Consider the following 17,279-nt stretch of genomic DNA (forward strand, 5'->3'; position numbering starts at 1 on the left):
ATAAGTTTTCCTTTTCATTACAAATTATATTACTCTTAATATTTACCTCAGTTAAAAAAGACTAAAAATTTTATTTAAAAAATGAAAATTGGAAAATCTGGCAAAATACTAATATATTTTTTGTATTGCTTTGCGATAATTAATAAATGAACTTCCATCAATTGAAATTGAAATTGAAGCGCTGATTTAATTAGGCAAATCCTTAATTAAAAATCTTATTTAAACGCTCATCTTTAGCGCAATTTACGTACTTTTTGGTTGAAACAGATCACACGACAGCGGAGCACAGCTTATGACTTCATGCTTCGAATTCCTTATGTAAAATTTCTGTTATTGATAAGTAGAGTACATTTATTAGGCATTGCCCATTCACATGGTGTAATATTTAGGTGCAAAACAGTATGTAAACATTTATTGAAAAGTTAATATATCAACGAAATGGCATTTAATTCGGTCGGTCAAATGCTAAAACTGCTTTTATTTTTGTCTATTCTAGATTTTGTTTTTGATAAAGAGAATTTTGTCAGCGAATACGAGTGAGCATTATAATTTTCGAATGAAATTTAGCCAATTTTAGCGACATTTCATTCTTGAGTTTAGTTTGCCCCTGACTGATAGTTATTTCTAAAAATAATATTTCGTTTATAGAAATCTACGAAATATAAAATATTCTAAAAATTTCGATCTTTTAATTTAAATTAGTTGTAGTTCGCAAGTAGGCAATGGTCAATATTAATTATTTTGAAATACATGCAATCTACGCTCCGACACTCTAAAATTGGTTGAGTGCTGTATTTATGATTTTCTGAAAAATATAAATTGTAGTTTACTTCAATTTATATCGATACCAGATTTTAGAAAGAAATCTTTTAATAAGATATAAATAGTGTAAAAATAAACGGCTGAAGAAAAGGATAATAAAAACATGTGGTTTTCTATTCTTTTTTAGAAATGAGAGCTGGGTGAATCATTCGATCAGAATTAGTTTAGTACAGATTCGAAAGTAGTGCCGTCTTTTCTTTCAGTACAAAGTATGAATCACCAAAACAAGCAACTCAAGCTGCTTGCCTTGGTTAGACATTATGTTAGTGAAACAAGAAAAAACTATCTTGAACAAATGTCATTTTACAACAAATTAGTTTAGTTTAGATGTCTTCTACTTTAGTTAATGTGTAGTTCATAGTGTATTTTGTGTTTAAAATTATAAGAGAGAAAAGATTGCATTAAGGAATACGAAATATAAAATGTTAAAATTATTTAATAGATTTTTAAACAACAAGGTAAGTATTTTTTTAAATTACAAAAATTGTTTTCGTCAAAATTCCTTTTTCCTTGCAATGAATTAAATACGTTTAAAATTCAAATGAATTTGTGCCTCTGTTCAGATAGTTAAAAAAAAAGAAATCATTTACAATTGATTGCTATTTGATTCATTAAAATCGCGCTTTAACCATTCGAAATGTAACGCTATGATTTGCAGCGACGGAATTTTTATTAATTACTCGAATTAAGTTATCCTCAATTTACTGATTTATCTTTAATAAAAATAAATTCCGTATATTTTTGCTTGGAACATTCTTCTAAAAAACATTGAAATGAGAAAACATCCCAACTGTTTTAAGTTAAGTATTTATTCGAAAAATTTGGATCGGTTTTATTTCATAAAATCTATTTCAAAACATAAAAAAAAAGAATAAAATAACTTATTGCTACAACATCGTTATCCAGCTGAGAATGACATGTATCCCCAAGGTTATTATAACCTATAATTCGTTGCACTGTTTCTCGTATAGTTTCTGAAGGAGTCCAGAACCTGTTCGCTTTGTCGTTTGTTAAATTTTTTATTGCTACCCCTGAAATAAACGAAATTTTATTACGCTGATGTGTTCTATTATTATTTTAACTATAAATGAGTTTAGTGATTTCTTAATTATGTTGTTTTCATGTAAGTCGCATTAGATAGTAATCTTAAGAAAGTGGTTATATTGTAAGATATTTCAGTGCTGGATAATTTTTATCCAATAATTTATTAGTGCTATTTGTAATATAAAGAAACATTTTTTTTAAATATGTTGTTATATATCTGTTAAATTTTTCTAGTTTAAATTGTTAGTTGAGGAGATGGCTAGTGAAGATGTTTGCTGGTATCATGGTAACTTATCTAGAGAGGACACCGAAGATCTTTTGCTTAATGGTAATGATTAATTTCATTTTACTGCTATTTGGTACTCTATTTGATTACATACATACTTATCAAAACAAATTCATTATGAAATTTTTAACACGAGATAATTCCTTTCAAAACCACCTTAATTTAGTTTTGAAATTATAATTATTTGAAATCGATGTAATACCATTTATTCTGCCCTAGGTCTTAGTTAAACAGTGGGAATTTTCTGTTCTATTTATTGATTCTAACTTCGGAAAAAGCTTTCAGTGAGACAAATTTTTTTGTTACTTGTCTATTTAGCTTATTCTTGACCCTAAAAACTCTTTTTCACAATTTACTCTTTTACTAAACACAGTTTAGTAGATTCTGACACTTTCTTGGGCAAACTGTCAAAGTAGTGCCCAGAACTACTTCTTTCGTAATCTTAGCAGACCAGCTCGCTTTTTTCTCTAGAATGTGTCAATTAGTTTCTCAGAATCTAGTTCCAACCTCAACTTTCTCAATTTTGATCTGATTTTATCGGTGGCAGTTATTATGTTTGCATTGAAAACTATGAATGATTTAAGTATTAACAATAAGTCCTTTTTCACTTTACAAAATATTTTTTGCTCCCTACCGATTTAGAAACATAATTGTTTATCTCGAACACAAAATGTTTTGGTATTATGGTCTGCGTTCGCGTTATATCATGTACTAAAATTAGGCTTGCATGCCTGGACTTTAGTAGTTCTTTGTAGGATATTTACGTGTTTTTTTTTTTACCTTTTTTTATTTTTAGGAGTTCCACCGAGAAATGGACGATTTTTAGTCAGAGATAGTAGTACAACTGTAAAAGATTTTGTACTGTCCGTTTATCATGAAGGTGAAATTATACATTACCAAATCAGGCGACATGGTGAAGATGCTTTCTTCTCTATTGGTTAGTGTCAGATATTTTTCTTTTAAATACCTATCAGAGACAAATAATATTGTAAATATCTAGTTTGAAAATTTTAGACGAACAAACGATAGTTCACGGATTGGAAACACTAATTGAATATTATCAAGAGAATGCTAATGGATTAATTTGTGCTCTTGATGAACCAGTTAGGAAAGATCCACCACCCCATGATACTAGAAGACATGGTCGGACCAATTTACTACATCGTGCAACAAAAGAGGGTATATAAATAAAATAAAATGTTTACAATAAGCAAGCTGTTTCTTTTGCTAAATGATCTTTCACATCATTTTGAAATAGTGATACTAATTATTCCTTTCCGGAAACAATTAATTGAGCTAAAAAAACTAGTATTTATAATTATATTTAACCAACAGAAATTGGCTATAATTTGCTAGAAATTACGAAGAAATAGCAATAAAGCGTCATCTTATGGCAGCGGATTTGGGAGTAAACGAAGCAGTATGATTCCCCTTTTCCAGTTGTCTAAGCATTAATTATCTTATTTTTCTTAGCAATCAATCTAATTTTTATTAGGTATTAAATGGTTACAAACTTTTCTGAAGAAACTTCATTTTTACTACCATTCTTCTGATTAGTTTTGCTTCAAATACATTTAAAAAATTATGTGGTAAGAATAATTTGTTGTATTGGAATGCATGCTAAGCAGTAAATAAATAAAAAATAAGCTTCAGTTTCATTCTAATTTATTTTTTGACTTCTTGACAAATATTACTGTGAATAAGCTACAAAAATTTACATAGTATTATTATTTTTTCCATTTTAGGCAATTTCACTGTAGTATCGGAATTACTGAAGTGTGGATACAGAAGTTTAGAAGCTAAAAACCAAGATGGCCAGACAGCGGTTCATCTTGCCAGCAAACAAGGTGAGGAGGCCATCCTGGAGAAATTGATCGCTAGCGGAGCGAACGTCAATTGTAGAGACCAGCATGGCAATACACCATTACATGTAAGTTATCAAGTCATTTATTAAGTTGAATAAACTTTTTTTCTCTAATTCTAGTCGTATTATTATAGCATTTTTCCCTGTTCTGAAATTAATCTTATGTTAAGAATTGAATCAGGCAATGAGTTTTAGAGTACTCTGAAAATTATTAGAATTCATTATAATACTTTATATTTTTTTATCTAATGCTACCAAAGGATTGGATGAAAGAGGAGTTGAAATGTTAGTAAAAATAGTTTGATTTTTTTACCTTGCTACTATGTGTTAAGAATCCTTAGTTGTTAAAGTTATCGAGCCTGCTTGCATCGCATTGTAACTGCCGTATCTCATTTACTCATTTATTTTATGTAATCAATTCAGTCAAGAGTGTTTAGGTGTTGCCACTGACCTCCAACTTTTGCCAAGTTCTTTTTCCAATGCTAATTCGTTTTCCTCAGCAATAACTGAATTCCTATTTTCCCTTTTTTCTTTTTTTTTGTGCCTTTCTCTAGCCCGTTGAATGCACAGACCGTTCTAAATTCCTCCCTCATTTTAACAACTCACACAAATCAAGAAACTGAGTAGTATCTACAATATTAGCAGCTAAAATATGGTAGATAGTTCATTATCGTTAGATAGTGGTTACGCCAACTATATTTATGTCTCCCTTTATTTTTCCATCTATGCCTTTGGACGATTAATCATTGTTATTAGCTAAAAGACAGAGGTTCAAAAATTATACTATTAATTTAGTTAAAGCAGTTTATGGAATGAAAAAAAAAAACTGATTACTAATAATTATTCTTTGACATTTGAATGTTTCAGTATGCTTGCCAAAATAATTTATTATCGATAGTCCGAATATTAATCAGCAGTGGCGGTGCTAATGTTCAAATAAGGAACACAAATACAGGTAATATGGCTAGATATACTGGACAATTTAGCATTAAAAGTGAATATTTTTATTGTTAGTGTTTCAACAGTAGCTATGATGTTGAAATTAGATGGATTTTGCGTTGATTTTTTTTTTCTTTTTTAATTCGAAAATGTGACAAATACTGCAGTTAAGAGTTAGTGACATAATGAATATCCTAACTTTAGTTTTTACTGTTAATAAATTGCTTCATATCTGTGATATACTGATATCACATGTAATTGTTTCTTGTTGTTAGACAATCATAGAAATGAATCATTGATTTATTAACAATTTTGAATTTTGATTGTAGATATTTGATCGTACAGTTATGTTTTACTAGGTTGGGTTCCATTGCACGAAGCAGCCAGTAGAGGGCATAAAGAAATAGTAGAATTTTTATTATCCGTCGGCGCTCCAAGTAGACCTCGAACATTAAAAGGTGAATTACCCCATGTTCTGGCCGAGACAAATGGATATTATCAATGTGCTCATTTACTTAGTAAGTTTATTTAATAACTTTGGTGATTAAGAAGTAGTTTTTGACAATTAACACAAAAGTTCCTTGGGTTTAAATTATACTCTTAAATTAATTTTCTTTTGTACAGAAACATATGAGAGTCCTACGCCGGCAACGTCTCGATGTGATTGGTACCATGGTACGTTAAGCAGAGATGAAGCTAGCCAGTTATTGCAAAGCCGAGGAAACATTGATGGTACATTTCTTATTAGGTACAGTGAACAGCGTGGCTACGTGCTCACCATGATGTGTTCAAATAAGCTTTACAATTTTCCAATTACCCAACATGTAAGTTAATATTATTATTATTATTTTGAACTAAGTAAGGAAAGTATTGCGACCATGGCAAATTTTAATTTTTGTCCAATTTTAATATCTTTTTTTGCGGTCCACGGAGTGCAAAAAGTAAAAGTCACATGAAGCAGAAACTTTATATTAAGATTGGGTTCTATCTGTATATTTCGAAATCAAAACCTCTCAACCGAAACTGATAGAATTTTTCACTTTTTTGAGGTTTCGTCAAACTATATCTCTAAAGATTTTTGTTTTTAAATATTTACATATATACGTCTACAACCATTATTTTAAACATTTTCCTTGTTTAATTCGCATATGGGTACTTCTGAGAGTGAGAGGTATGCTTTTCTATGTCTAAAGAACTATTAGTGAAATTTACGGTTTTGGGTGCTTAAAGGAGTATCAAATTTGTTCATGTATCTATGTTAAAAGTAAATTCCACAGGCGAAAGTATAAATTTACCAAAATGATAATTTTTCCATTATCTGAAGTTTTTATGTATTTGCCCTGTATTTTATATATTTACTGTTAACTTCGTTTATTGAATATTATGAAACTATTCATTTTTATTTAATTTATTTATTTTGCTATTTTAGGGACCATATTATGCAATAGATGATGGCCCATATTTGGATTCCCTTCAACATATTGTAGAACATTACAGTATGATGCCTGATGGACTACCGACAACTTTACAGAGCCCCGTCAAACCAAGACCTAAGCCACCTTTGCCAAGTTTTCATCCTGGAATAAATAATGTAAATTTTTTTGTTTATTACAAACGTCTTACAAAGAATGATCAATATTTTTTGACAAGGGCAGTACAACCTAAACTTCTTTTCTGAAAGGCCTTAAAGTAACATTATGGATGCACAAAATATGCGTCCATGATCAACTCTTTGAACTAATTGTTGTATAACTTAGTTTGTTTTACACGTACACTAATAATTGTTAAATTTATGGTTTCTTTTTCAGAATAATAGTTTCTCTGTACCCATATATTTGAAACCCCGAGTTTTTGGAGGAAAACTGTTTTATTAATTCTTTCCTTTAATTAAAGTACCTGGTCAGAGTAATTTTCTAAATTCTCGCCTTTATACTTTCAACGAATCAAAAACAGTGGTATAAGTCCAAGTTTGAAGCTCAATTAACTGGTAATAAGCGTTTACGAAATTAATTTTAGAGTTTTTAGGGAATTTTCGGAAACATTCTACACACATGGAATGATGTTTAAACACATAGAAAACTATGACTTTTTTGTTGATATTTTTGTTATACCCTTGACCTGTTTGGGACTTACATTCTTCATCAGAGATTGATTGTTAGTTACGTGTAGAGAATATGTCTGCCTATGTTTCCGCCTCATACTACACTTGCTGACAGCCTTACTGATTAATCAAATTCTGGTGATGCATGAAAGTCCTGTGAGGGGTTCAAAAAACAGCACAGTGGACTTAACTCATTTAAATTTTGTAATCGTTACATTTATTTGATTGAAACATTTTTTCCTTGAACGGTCATTACTTGTTAATAAGATTTTCCTTAACTTGGATTTCTATAAATGATTTTGATTTGATATTTACAGAGTGCAAAGAAGTAAATTGTTCTGTTGTGAGGTATTGTAAGGGAGAATAACGAAAACCTCCAGAAAAACCATTTTTCTCGGAACATTTTTTCGATAAAAATTATATGCTTTTATTTGTACTAGTCATTATAATTGCATATTATTATAATGAAAAAGATAAGTTTCCATTACGTGATATTGTATGTACATAAAAAATAATACAGTTGGGTCGCTAAAAATGGGTTCAAGGCTTGTCAGTGGTTCACAAAAATTTTGGGGATCTGTATGTCATTTTAAGGTCTTCCAAATGTAAGGGTCGAACAACTTTTGCAAATGTTCAGCCTATTTTTAGATTAAATTCTAAGTACATTACATCAGCTCTTCGAAATCACATTTAGCTTAAGCAATTAACACATAATACCTAACATTATCTTATTTTTTTTTTTTAGTTTACATTACCCTCACGTCATAGAAAAGGATATCGTTGGTCAGAGGGTAATGCTACATTACCATTACCGCCAAAATTGAGAACTCCACGACACAGTATCGATTCAAATATGAATAGTTCAAATCTTTCAATCGTGAACTCGAATCTATCACTGTGCCCGTCTATAATGTCATTACCTCTACCACTTCCTGATCCAAATACTGCTCAAGGTAAATTTGATTAACTTTTGTTTATTATTTGAAAGGTGGTTCTTTTAACATTGTGTGCAGTAGATTTAATAAAGCACATGAGGACAACCTAAAAGTTATCTTATTACCTTTCTTAATGACTCACTAAGAAACAAACTTATAAAATTTACGAACACTTTTAGGTTCCCTCAGACTATTGATCAGGATTGATTATGTGTATAGGAAACCACCTGATTGTTCCAATTTATTTATTTTTAAGATTTATTATTTTGTACTAATAAAGATCTTTATGTTAGTGTTTATTCCTCAAGAAAATCTAATTATCAAAGATGTTCTTGGAGAGGGAGCGTTTGGTTCTGTATATAAAGCCTTATATCAATCTAACGATGGTCTTGAGGTGAGAACAGTTTTCTTTTATTTCGATTGTTGTGTGTTATCTAGGTTTGTAAACAAGTGTATTGATATTTCGTATTTCTTTTCTTGCCTTTCATGGGTCTACGTATTGGGCAAGAAATAGGGATAAGTCTATCCTTGACTTTTCAAATTTTTGAAGTATTTACTATAAATGAAATGTCCACTGTTTCTATCCTCTTGTTTTTTCTCTTTTTCAAGAGGATGTTTGATCATCTTGAAAACTGCAGATCTTGCACTTTTTTGAACTACTCCGAAATTAGCAACGTAGACCTTTGAAAAAATATCAAGATTTATGTCCGACAATTTAGAAGTAATTCATGTGTTCAATGATTTCTAAAGTTTATCTTAATTCTGATTTGTGTCTGCTGGTATCCTACATGGCTTCTGGGATATGACTTCTTTCGATATTTATATTTTTTAAATTATTTTCCGATATAGTATCTTAGACTTCATTGTATTAAATTTTCTTCGGTTAAATAAACCCTCCTTTGAAACCATGAGATCAGTACCTTTTACTGGTCGTCCCACTTAATTTCCATATAATCAGAGATTAGAAATAAAGCATGGATCTTTAATTCGTACCCTATAAAACTATAATGCAATTCATTCTCTAACTATTTTTACTATATTAACTGTAATTAAGATAAATCGATTGATGTTGGTTTCCTCCGTGACGACTACACTTAGGACTGTAATTTTCCTGTTCAATTTTTTGCATAGATTAAGTTAATAAACTTAGTTAAAGAGATAAACTTAACACTTTTCCTGATAACCGGGTTTTTCTAAACTGTACACATCTAAAGAAGGCTCGTATAGAAAAGGAGATATTTTACGAGTCGATATATATATATATATATATTACATCCCTTAGTATGATAGGCTTAAGGCACCTTTTCTTCGTTGGAAATATTCTAAATGAGAATGAAAATTTCCAAGGGCATATCTGCTTGAGCTGCAACAAGCAAGCTGTTAAGGTCAAGGAGCAGGCTAAGGGAATGGACGGGAAATCAGACGTTTCTGACTCTACACCACTTGGAGGGAACACATGGTTATATAAAGGACATTGTGTTTTTGAATTTTAAACATTTTTTTGTGAGTTTAGTTTCATAGTTTAAGTAGCAGGCTATTTCAGGATAGAAACCTAACTCTAAATAGGTTAGGTTAGAGCACTTACTAGAAATGCTCTTCGTGACACCATTACAATAATCGAAAAAAAGAAATTTAAACAAGGATAGAGCAGCTACTTCCTGCCTTATCCTACTTTCTAGTCATTTCTGCTGCATTCTCCAACTTACTTCATATTTCTACGATTTACGTGATGATTATCACCTGACTTATTTTAGAAGTTTGATAAGTTTCATTGCAAACTATTATCTATAAAGTTTGTTTCTCGCATAGCTTATGCTTCTATAGCTTTTCTTCCAGAATTAATAGATACAAGTTTCAAGTTTGTTCTAACTCTTGAATTTCATACATTTCTCAGGAGGAAGTTGCTGTAAAAACCCTACATAAAGAACACATCAGTTCGAACGAACGCGACTTCATACAAGAAGCGAAACTTATGATGGGTTTGAATCATCATTGTATTGTGAAATTAATAGGACTGTCGAGAGGCGATAACCTTCTAATGGTATTTATTTGTTGTTTTATTATGACTCAAGATATTTTTTCGGGTTCATCGAACATCCATTAAATTAGATAAAAGAGAAGTTTTTCGTGTTTTGATCTGTGTAATCTCTAACGGTAATACAAGTGCAGATAATTTTCCTGGCAGTTTTGAATAGATTATAGTACTATCTTGATTCTACGATACTGTCTACTCAAACTAATAATCTACTCAAAATTTCGAAAGAAAAATTATTTCTGGAACGACATTTAATGGGATAATTTTACGAACACTCAAATGAATAGATTAAAGAAAGTACTAGTTAAATTTGGTAATGTTTAAAAAAAAAAAATTATTATTTTATATTAGTAATAATTTATTTTATGCATCTTATTTTATTATTATTTTTTTTTTAAGTAATTAAAATTAAATGTTCAATTATCATTATAAATTACATCTGGTATGGTAATATTTATAACCCACAGTATCAGCTGATTAGTAGAGTTCTGTGGACGATCTCCATAACTTAGCAGAGTGCCGCCGTATAGTCCGTGTAACGTGCTTGAAATTAGTAAAATTAATTGAAGTACAAATTTATAAGAAGTTGAGTTCTTGAGTGATACCATCAAAATATGTTACTGAATGAAATATTTACTTAAAATCACTGTAATACAAAAATAGTTCTAAAACAGCTAATCACGTGAATAATAATTCATTTTAATTGTAAGGAAAACTGAAATAATTGCGTATAAAAAAAGGTACATACATGTATGGGAAAGAAAAAATTAAAGAAGGTATTTATTGAATTATTTTTCTATTACTCATTTTTTAACAATAATGTTTTTGGTTGTCTTAAAGCCATTTTCTGCTGAATATAAACAAAAAAAAACTGATGGCCAACTTACTTTTTAAGGCTTACTGACGGGCTTCAAGTTTTTTCGCGATCCTCTTGAAAAGGATGACTATTAAGCCAACATAACCTTTATTATTGTTTTGGTCTTTGTTACTCTTACTATTATTATTATTCTTTATATATATTAATAGATATAAGAAGGATGTATTTATCTTTTTTCAAGCTTTCACATAAAGTATAGAAAAGATCTATCGCAAGGCTAGTAATTCTTACTTGTGAAAATTAACATTTACAGAAGAATTGTCCTTTGAAGAAAATTTAAGCATCTTGAAATTGTAGACAAAAAAAAGTCGTGTTAAAATCCGATTGTATAATTAATGATGTATGTTTACTTTATAGGTCCAAGAATTGGTGCCGTTAGGATCGTTATTGACATTTCTTCAACAACATCCCGAGCAAGTTAGTCCTCATTACGAGATCCTAGTATGGGCTTCACAAATAGCTTGTGGTATGCATTTTACCAAGTAGATTTTTTAAAAAAAGATTCTTTTAACCTTCTATATCCCTTCAGTTCTATAATAGTTGAACGTATGTTTCTGTTAAACAACTCCCAGAATAAAGGTTCATTTAATTCAACTCTGCTTGAATCCGGTCCCACCAAAGTGGGACATCTGATGACAGATGGAAGTGCAAAACTGGTCAGGGATGCGATAAACATACTAAAACAGATTAAATCAGCGATATTATCCAGCTGTGCGAGCCTAATCTTATTTTCATCCAATCTGTGAAAGTGCTCGATTACAATTAATTTAATATTTACGAAGACGCCTATTTTTCTTTATTATCTAATAACAAATGAAACAACTGCTATACTTAAGTCAGTCAATGCGCCATACCCACATATGTCTTTTGTTTTATTACGGTTACGTAAAACTAGAATTATCTTTGTATCACTTCTAAAACTAATATTACGAACGGAATCTGGAAGCTTCTTTGTTAAGTTCTTAAATAGTCTGCAGAACTATTTCAACAAGAACTCTTACCAAATTGTAACTGCTATTGACATACCATATGAATATTTATTTTTATGTTTACTTTTTAATTGTTCGTTTTATAATACACTCCAAAAAGTTTTATTGGAAGATTCTAATTGTTTAAAAGTCTGTGTGAATATTAATGTATTTATACTTTTTTAAATTTCTTTAGGCATGGAATATTTAGAAGAACAGAGGTTCGTACATCGAGATTTAGCAGCGCGTAACATACTGTTAGCGACACGGCATCAGGCCAAGATTAGCGATTTCGGGTTATCGAGAGCGTTGAAAAACGAACAAGAATATTATAGAGCAACACAAGGCGGTCGATGGCCTATAAAATGGTTACTTTGATAAATTTATTGCACAAAATTGAAAATTTAATTTAAAAAAAAACCCTTCCATTTAAAAATGTAATTTTTTTTAAAGGTATGCTCCAGAATCCTACAATTATGGAACGTTCTCGTCGGCTAGTGATGTCTGGAGTTTTGGTGTCACACTTTGGGAAATGTTTACATACGGAATGCAGCCATTTTCAACAATGCGTGGAGCTGATGTAATTAATTAACTGTTATATTTTCTCTTCTATCTCTTTGAAAGATGTGTTAAAAATTAATCAACGGGAACTTTTAAAAGTAGATTTTTCATTTTTTTGTGTTTTTTCTGGAATACGTCTTTAACGAATGTCTTTTTAACTTAATGTTTGTTTTCTAAAAACGTGTATACTTTCTTTAAAAGGGGAAAAAACTCCTTTTTGTGTTCCAATTTCGCATTCAAAGATGATAAGTATATAGCAAAAGTGCGATTTTGTTGAACGTATTGTATGTTCCCTTACTCCTATTAAGAGGAAGTTCTACTATCGTCTCCGTATAAAATTTGACACACCTATTATAAAATTTTTTTTTTTTACAGGCTATAGAATTAATTGAGAAAGGTGAGAGATTGCCAAAACCAGATGATTGTTCGCCAGAAATTTATCAAGTAATGGAAGACTGTTGGGCATATCATGCCAGGGATAGACCTACATTTTCTAAACTTGCTGAATTTTTTGCATCATTAAATACTTATGAAAATGTACGTGAACTTATTTCTAAAACTGACATCAGTTGAATAATGTTTAAAAAAAAAAAATTTCTTCCATTATTGAAGTAAAAGTTTATATATTTATTTTTACTTCATTAATTCATTAGAAATAGTATTAAAAAAAAAAAGCTAAGAGATTTATACCTAATTTGTCTTTCAGAAAGTAAATTAATAATTGCTCATTCCATCAGCATAATTAGAATTAATGTTCTTGTAGAGTTCTTAGTCTATGCCATAATTTGTGCACAGTCTGGTGCTTAAAATGCCATCTAAATTCAGTAATACTGAGTTACCTCTTAGTTTATATTAAACTTAGTTAACCTAAATACAAGTGATAATCGATATTTCATTTACATTAAAGAACCAAGCTTGTAGAAGAAAATACTGACTGTGAAAATATTGTTGAAGCTTCCTTTTGAGAATAATTTTTGGGTTATACACACCAGACGTAGTAGAATTTGAGATTTAATTTAACTCGATCTTCTAATTCTCTTGGTTTTATTATTATTTTTTTTCCATGAGAAATTTTGAGAATCGTATTAAAACTAATTTCCTTCGACGCCTTGTACCGAAAACAGTACAACAGTAGTAAGATAAGTAGTAAGAATCTGAATTTTTATGTAAGTTTGGAACATAAATTGATCAAATTGGTGTTTTTTTATTTTTATAACTAACATGTTGGGAAATTACTTATTTTGTCCTATTTTTGAAGGCCGTTCCGCCCCCTCTTGATGTACTCGCCTGATTTTATAGTAGCTTCTTTTTTAAACTTGCTTCTATTCGGATTCCGATAGCTTTCAGATTTTTCTAACCTTATCCAATTCCTACCTGTTCTCCACTCTCGTCGCTTAGTGGTGCACAGAGCTCCATAGTCCATAAATGGATTTATTCCTTTTTATTTTAGCTGCTAGCAGCACAGTCATTAGAATTACTTGTATTATTTTGCATTTAGTTTTCCTTTTAAAGAAATAATAACGGATGAATTAGTTTCATTTCCATTTCTCCCATTTACGAGCCTAGTTCATGGTACAGCCGTAACAACCTGGTAACATGGATTTGTATGGAAATCTTCTTTAAATGGTGGCATCGCAGTTAGGTAGAATTTTAATCCCCCAAAGAATTTCCAGTTTCTTAAGTTATCTCCCAAGTCTACGGTGGGTCTACAATAAGCAAATGAAGCCTATTTTTACTCAGACCTAAGCACGGCCTCATATCTCTGCCTGGGCAAATGTTTGCTTGCCTTAATCTCAGTAGATTGATCGAAGCCGTCTTATTCTTCCTTCTCCCGCTTCTGGATGAGTCTGCCTATTTCCAAAAAGTGTTCATGCCTTCATAAAACGATTAAGGTTTTGCTCCATCTTCCCTTAGAATCTCCAGTTTCTTTAGATGCCTTTTAAGTTGACAATAGGTAACCCATTAGCAAAAGAAGCCTATTTATACTCAGTCGTATGGTGTATAGCTCCTTGTTTTGCCAGGAAGCCTTTAGTAGTAATATTGATTTAACTTCTTCAGCTTGTATAAAGATTTTTAGCACCTAAAACATTCTTTTTATCATCGTTCAGCCGTCATCATTGAAAATTGTTGTAATTTTATTCAGTCAAAACACAACAAATTTTAAAATATCTCAGTATTACTAATCATTAAAATTTAAACAAAACATTTTTAATCAATAAAATTACTATAGCAATATAAAATACTGGATAGTTATTATTCTATTGGAAAACTATAACTTTTTAAAATTGATTTCTTTTCCCAACAGTATTTGCATGACTGTGCCAATTTTATACGATTTTTTGATTTGTTTATTGTACTATTAATTATAAAATTAAAAACACCAAAAAGAATGTAAAATACAGAATTCCTACGTGTAAAAAATTATGTCCAGCATTTTTTATGAAATAATCATTTTTTTTATATAAAGTACCTGTATTTCGTTTTGTTTATTCTTTTATTTTAACGTTTTATCATTCTTTATTTTAATGTATTTTTTTTGTTTTGTTTTGGTGATATGTCCAGCAAGAACTATATATATATATGTATGTGTGTTTTTACTTTGTTTTATTCTATTGCGAGACTGTAATAATTTAGACACTATTTTTTATTTGGGACGTGATTACATGAAAAATACATGTTCAAATTCTTTTAATATTAATTTATTTAACGCTAGTCTAGAGTAATAGATAAAAAACACTGTAAAATTCAATAATGAAATTACTTTTATTGAATTATATCATCGATAATGATAAAAGATGGATTTTTATTGTTTACAATTTTAATCTTCTAAAAAATGAGTAAGATTTAAACATATTTTTATTTTGTTAAATATTGGTATTAATAGTTTATTTTATTTTTAACTTTCGTTCAATACTTTTTATTTGAATTTAAATTTTATCAATGAATTGTAACCTTTTTTTTTTTTGTTAAGTGTATTTTGAAAAATTAAATATATTTTTTCAAAATATTTTTGTTTGCCATGTGGGTAAAAAAATTTCTAATTAGGCATCGATTTTTATTTTAAAATCTTGAAATAGTTTTCATTATTGATTATTTCATTCCTATTTTAGTGAATCATCTGAATGTATCTCATAAGTAGAAAATTACGAACTAATGACAATCGTAATATACCGTTTGCGAAACCAGAAGTAAAGGTTTAATAATCATTGTTATTCTGCAGACGGTGAAAAGAAAGTAGATTGAAATTGTAGTTAAAAGGAATCTGCCACTGATTATCAGAAACTTTATGTGAAAATAGCTTTTGGCTGTACTTCTGCGAAATAGTTGTTGCTACTAACGGGTCTTGCTTAATAAAGGACAGTATCTTCACTTTTCAACCTCAGTAGATCTTTCAAATAACATTAGGTCGGCTATTTCCTGGATAAGGTTCAGAAATAAAACAGAAATTGGAAATCTTCATTAGTTTAGCTAAAAATTCCTTTATTGCTGTTATTACTTTCTATTTCTAAGGTGAGCGTACGTTATACACCTTTTTTACAGCTATTTCTGGATGTTGAGGTTCAGAAATATAACAACAACTGGAAATCTTTAGTTTGGCTTGAATGCCTTATTTTCTGTTTCTAACATTCGCTTTGAAAGCGAGTCGTACGTTGGACACATTACGTCGACTTCAACTAGTTGTTCAGGATGAGAAGAAAGGCAACAATTGCAAATCTTCATTAGTCTAGCTTGAAATTTCTTATTTTCTATTGTTAATAGTGTAACTAAAATCTAGCTTAACGTTGAACGCATTATGTGAGCTAGATCTGGATGTTGAGGTTTAAAAAAAAAGGAAAAATTCGGAAATCTACATTAGTTTTGCATCTAATTCCTTAATTTCCGTTTCTAACTTTCTATCTCAATCCCAGGCTTGCAATCAACATATTAGGAATACACATTTCTGGAGGATGAGGTACTGAAATAAAACAAAAATTGAAAATCTTCAATAGTTTAGCTTCAAATTCCTTTATTTCTGTTTCTAACATTCTATTTTAAAGTCAGGCGTACGTTATAGACATTTGGTCGGCTATTTCTGGATCTAGAGGTTGAGAAATTTTTTTTTTAAAAAAAAAGAAATCTTCAATACTTTAGCTCCAAATTCCTAATCTTCTGTTTCTAACATTCTATCACAAAGCCAGGCATACATTGTACAGATAAGGACGCTTGGTATATGATGTGGAGGTTCTGGAAATAAGGTAAAATATAAAATCTGCATACTTTTTGCTAGAATTTCTTTATTTTCTGATTCTAAAATTCTATTTCAAAGCCAGGCATACATTGTTCACATTAGGTTGCCTTGTTTTCGATGTTGCAACTTGAGAAAAATAAGAAAATTGGAAATATCCAATAGTTTAGCTTGAAATCCCTTCTTTTCTGTTCCTAACATTCTATTTCAAAGCCAGGCATACATTGTACACATTAGGTCGGCTTGTTTTCGATGTTGCAACTTAGAAAAAATAAGGAAATAGAATCTTCTATAGTTTAGCTTGAATTTCCTTCCTTTCTGTTTCTAATATTCTATTTTAAAGCCAGGCATATACTGTACATATTAGGTCGGCTTGTTTTGGATGTAGAGGTTCAGAAATGAAATGAAAATAGGAAATCTCCAGTAGTTTAGCTTGAATTTCCTTATTTTCTGTCTCTAACATTCTATTTCAAAGCCAGGCGTACATTGTACACATTAGGTCGGCTTGTTTTGGATGTAGAGGTTCAAAAATTAAATGAAAATAGGAAATCTGCAATAGTTTAGCTTGAATTTCCTTTCTACCTGTTTCTAACATTGTATTTTAAAGGCAGGCATACATTGT

At 30.1% G+C, this 17,279-nt stretch overlaps 1 protein-coding gene across 2 annotated transcripts; it reads left to right on the plus strand.

The window, feature by feature from the left end:
• The first annotated feature begins 959 nt into the window (after positions 1-959).
• On the plus strand, positions 960-15,439 carry Shark (SH2 ankyrin repeat kinase). 2 transcript variants are annotated; one of them, XM_074129820.1, is made up of 16 exons: positions 960-1,280; positions 2,101-2,194; positions 2,949-3,089; positions 3,167-3,331; positions 3,898-4,082; positions 4,884-4,971; positions 5,315-5,473; positions 5,580-5,779; positions 6,385-6,546; positions 7,802-8,009; positions 8,285-8,385; positions 9,886-10,032; positions 11,261-11,369; positions 12,068-12,239; positions 12,325-12,451; positions 12,808-15,439. In XM_074129820.1, the coding sequence occupies exons 1-16, from the start codon at positions 1,245-1,247 to the stop codon at positions 13,003-13,005; spliced, it is 2,292 nt and encodes a 763-aa protein (XP_073985921.1). In that variant the 5' UTR covers positions 960-1,244; the 3' UTR covers positions 13,006-15,439. The 2 variants fall into 2 exon arrangements, with proteins under 2 accessions (XP_073985921.1, XP_073985922.1); XM_074129821.1 differs by lacking the exon at positions 960-1,280 and adding an exon at positions 1,666-1,945.
• The last annotated feature ends 1,840 nt before the right edge of the window (positions 15,440-17,279 follow it).

The sequence above is a fragment of the Rhodnius prolixus genome, unplaced genomic scaffold, assembly GCF_049639745.1.
Source record: "Rhodnius prolixus isolate KJV_2025 unplaced genomic scaffold, Rpr scaffold_15, whole genome shotgun sequence".
Lineage (NCBI taxonomy): Eukaryota > Metazoa > Arthropoda > Insecta > Hemiptera > Reduviidae > Rhodnius > Rhodnius prolixus.

Excerpts from the sequence above, each read along its gene's own strand:
- Shark (XM_074129820.1), top strand. The coding sequence starts at position 1,245 with ATGTTAAAATTATTTAATAGATTTTTAAACAACAAG. Across the intron at positions 5,780-6,384 it reads ATTTTCCAATTACCCAACAT|GGACCATATTATGCAATAGA; the intron begins GTAAGTTAATAT and ends TTGCTATTTTAG. Across the intron at positions 12,452-12,807 it reads CAACAATGCGTGGAGCTGAT|GCTATAGAATTAATTGAGAA; the intron begins GTAATTAATTAA and ends TTTTTTTTACAG.